Source organism: Poecilia reticulata, unplaced genomic scaffold, assembly GCF_000633615.1.
Source record: "Poecilia reticulata strain Guanapo unplaced genomic scaffold, Guppy_female_1.0+MT scaffold_267, whole genome shotgun sequence".
Lineage (NCBI taxonomy): Eukaryota > Metazoa > Chordata > Actinopteri > Cyprinodontiformes > Poeciliidae > Poecilia > Poecilia reticulata.
In genome coordinates this window covers 5,805-8,825 of record NW_007615049.1, presented here as the reverse complement: position 1 = coordinate 8,825, position 3,021 = coordinate 5,805, and the positions used below count along the sequence as shown (strand labels likewise).

The window sequence follows — 3,021 nt, the reverse complement described above, 5'->3', positions numbered from 1 at the left end:
ATATATATATACTTTTGTGTCTTAGTACCCCGAAGAATTTAAAACTACTTTCAACCCTGAGCACAATGCTTTTTGTGTGCTCTCACACTAACTTATTCCTCAGGCTGCCTCCTCACCAGCCAGTGATGTAGTTTTTACCATCATAACAATTATCTTTCTTCCATCATCAACATGATATTTCAAAATAAATATACTTTTCCTGCTATAAATTTGCAAGGCACTCAATGGTAAATGGATTGAACTTATTGAACTTATATAGCACTTTTCCAATCATTTTGACCACTCAAAGCACTCTGCAATAGATTCACACTGACACCCATTCACACTGACAAACRTTCACACATTTATACACTTATCATTAGGTAACTCTTGGTTAAGTGCCTTGCCCAGGGCCACATCAACATGTGRCAGGAGAAAGCTGAAATAGGACCTACAGCCTTCCGATCATAAGACCACTACTCCACAGCCAYGGTCGCCCCACAGTAACTAGGCTTGAATGTTTGTATTATATTTTCAAGTGACTGACATATTCAAAATACAAAATATTGGAACCTATTTTGTGGAAAGACTACATATATTAGAACTCTCAAACATGTAAAAGAAGAAGGTTAAATTCTAAATGATTTTGCCTGTAATAAAGACCAATTTTCTCGCCTCTCAAAATACTCAATAACTTTGTCTTTCAGTATTGCTGACCTGGGTGAACTGCTCCAGTGTCCGTATGGCCACCAGAATCCAGGATGTTTTCACAGTGGGAAAACTTATGGCTTTGTGTCTCATCATTGTTGTGGGTTTGGTACAGATCTTCAATGGTATGTCTTTCACAAAGGACACCCTTCTACTAAATCCATGTGATTTAAAACTCCAAATAAACTGTTTTTTTCATAGGAAACTATGAGGCACTGACTACTAAGGTGACCTTTTCCATGGACAAGCCACCATCCATTGGACAGGTTGCTCTGGCATTCCTGCAGGCCTCTTTTGCCTTCAGTGGSTGGAACTTTCTCAATTACGTTACTGAAGAGGTGGTTGACCCCAGACGGTGAATATTTGCCATTCTAAATACATTGTAGGATGTTCTCTTATTGGGTTTTCCTTCTTGCACTGATTATTAGAAGATATTTGACTTTTTGTGGACATTTATATAAATCTCTTAAATATAATGAAAAGAATATAGGAAGATATGTAATGTTGATTCCAGTTGACTGGTTACCTTATAGCTGTCTAGCTTAATTTTCCTAATTAATCCAAATATATGGCTTATTTATTCTTTTCTTCTGTTGAAATGGCTTAGTGGCAGTGATTAAGCCCCAATAATGATAAACACAAATTTAAATGTTATGTTTAAATAATAATAATAATAATAATAATAATAATAATAATAATAATAATAATAATAGTAATAATAATGTGATGGCTTTTCCCAGCTACAATAAACATCTTCATTTACCTTCTGTCTTTTTATCAACAAAGATTTGTACTAATACATGTTCATTGTTTTTGTATTCACCCTGCTGCCCTGTATGATGTAAACTTGGTAAGGAATCTACCTCGCGCCATCTACATCTCCATTCCACTGGTGACGTTTGTGTACACGCTCACCAACATCGCCTACTTTTCTTCCATGTCACCCGAGGAGCTGCTGTCCTCCAATGCTGTGGCTGTTGTGAGTAATATCATGGACGGAAAAATCCCATTTGTGTATTTATACAAACTATAAAACATTTTTTCATCTCAGCTAATTTTGACGACAAATAACATAAATAAAGATTCCTTCAGAATTTCTTTATTCAAGCTAAATCAAATTTAAGGTCTATGTCTGTGCTTATGAATATGCCTGCCTCCAATGGCAAAAAAATGGCAAAAGGTAAGAGACAAAAGGTGATTTAGAGGCTGGAGGAGCAAACTCAGCAATTTTACATAATGGTAGCATTGGACTATAATCCTGTGACACTCACATCAACCCTCYTGATCCCACTCAGTCATTGCTTCTGCTCTCCAGGAATCACTGACTGTTGTTTCTCTTCTCAGACATTTGGTGAGAAACTACTTGGAGTCTTTGCTATCATTATGCCCTTCTCAGTGGCTCTGTCCACGTTTGGGGGAATCAATGGCTACCTGTTCACCTCTTCAAGGTACAAATGACAACATTTCCTGCCTCTTCTAACTTCTGATGCATTGCAAGCCCAGCTGCTGATGGCCTGTATGACTTTGCAGGTTGTGTTTCTCAGGAGCCAGAGAGGGACATCTTCCCAGCCTGCTAGCTATGATTCACTACAAGAAATGTACGCCCATCCCAGCCCTCCTGGTTTGCGTATGTATAGTAACACAGTCACATCATGTGTTTTCTTTCGTGTGTCTGAAATTTGCACTTTGAATGAGCAGTATTTGTTTTGTTTCAAAGTAGCTGGACTTAAATGCATCTATTAACACGCACTAGCCACCTTTTTAGGTAGACCTTGTAAACATTACACAGCTGCTGCAGGTTCAAACCTCTTGTTCAGTTATGTTACCCAGGTGAAAAAAAAGTCAACTTTAGTATACTTCAAACATTCTTAAATTTGTGAAAGTACACTTTAAGTATACTAAATATTATGTGTACTACCTATAAGTATATCTGAAAGAGATATATATATATATATATATACAACCTTCTGTCAAATTTTAATCGGAGTTTGATGAATTAATTGATATCAAACCCTCCCACCCGCCTCCCCCATATCCGGTAACCGGATACCTCCCTCTCCTCCCCAAACATATGTCACATATATCATATGATGGGAACTTTGTGACCTCCTGACCTCCCTGGCACCCGTCTGTCAAATTTTAATTGGAGTTTGATGTGAATAAATAAATATAAATTAATTAATAAATATACTATATTCTAAACCATGTTGAATTAGATTAGGAATATTGTAAGTATTTATGGTTTTAAACAGATTATATTCATGATACACAGTGCTGGAATTAATTGCCTCTAACTCTTGTCCCATAAGAGGCAGGGTAACCAGAATCTTTCTT

General features: G+C 36.8%; 1 protein-coding gene across 1 annotated transcript in view; it reads left to right on the top strand.

Annotated features, from left to right (window-relative positions):
* LOC103460632 (asc-type amino acid transporter 1-like) overlaps positions 1-2,341 on the top strand; it is a gene marked incomplete at its 3' end in the record, with an annotated part of 37,102 nt that extends 34,761 nt beyond the window's left edge. Inside the window, exons 4-8 of the mRNA XM_017303418.1 lie at positions 687-812; positions 889-1,042; positions 1,543-1,666; positions 2,032-2,135; positions 2,218-2,341. Of these exons, the coding sequence (XP_017158907.1) occupies positions 687-812; positions 889-1,042; positions 1,543-1,666; positions 2,032-2,135; positions 2,218-2,341 (632 nt within the window). The remainder of the gene's footprint in view (positions 1-686; positions 813-888; positions 1,043-1,542; positions 1,667-2,031; positions 2,136-2,217) is intronic.
* Between the last annotated feature and the right edge of the window lie 680 nt (positions 2,342-3,021).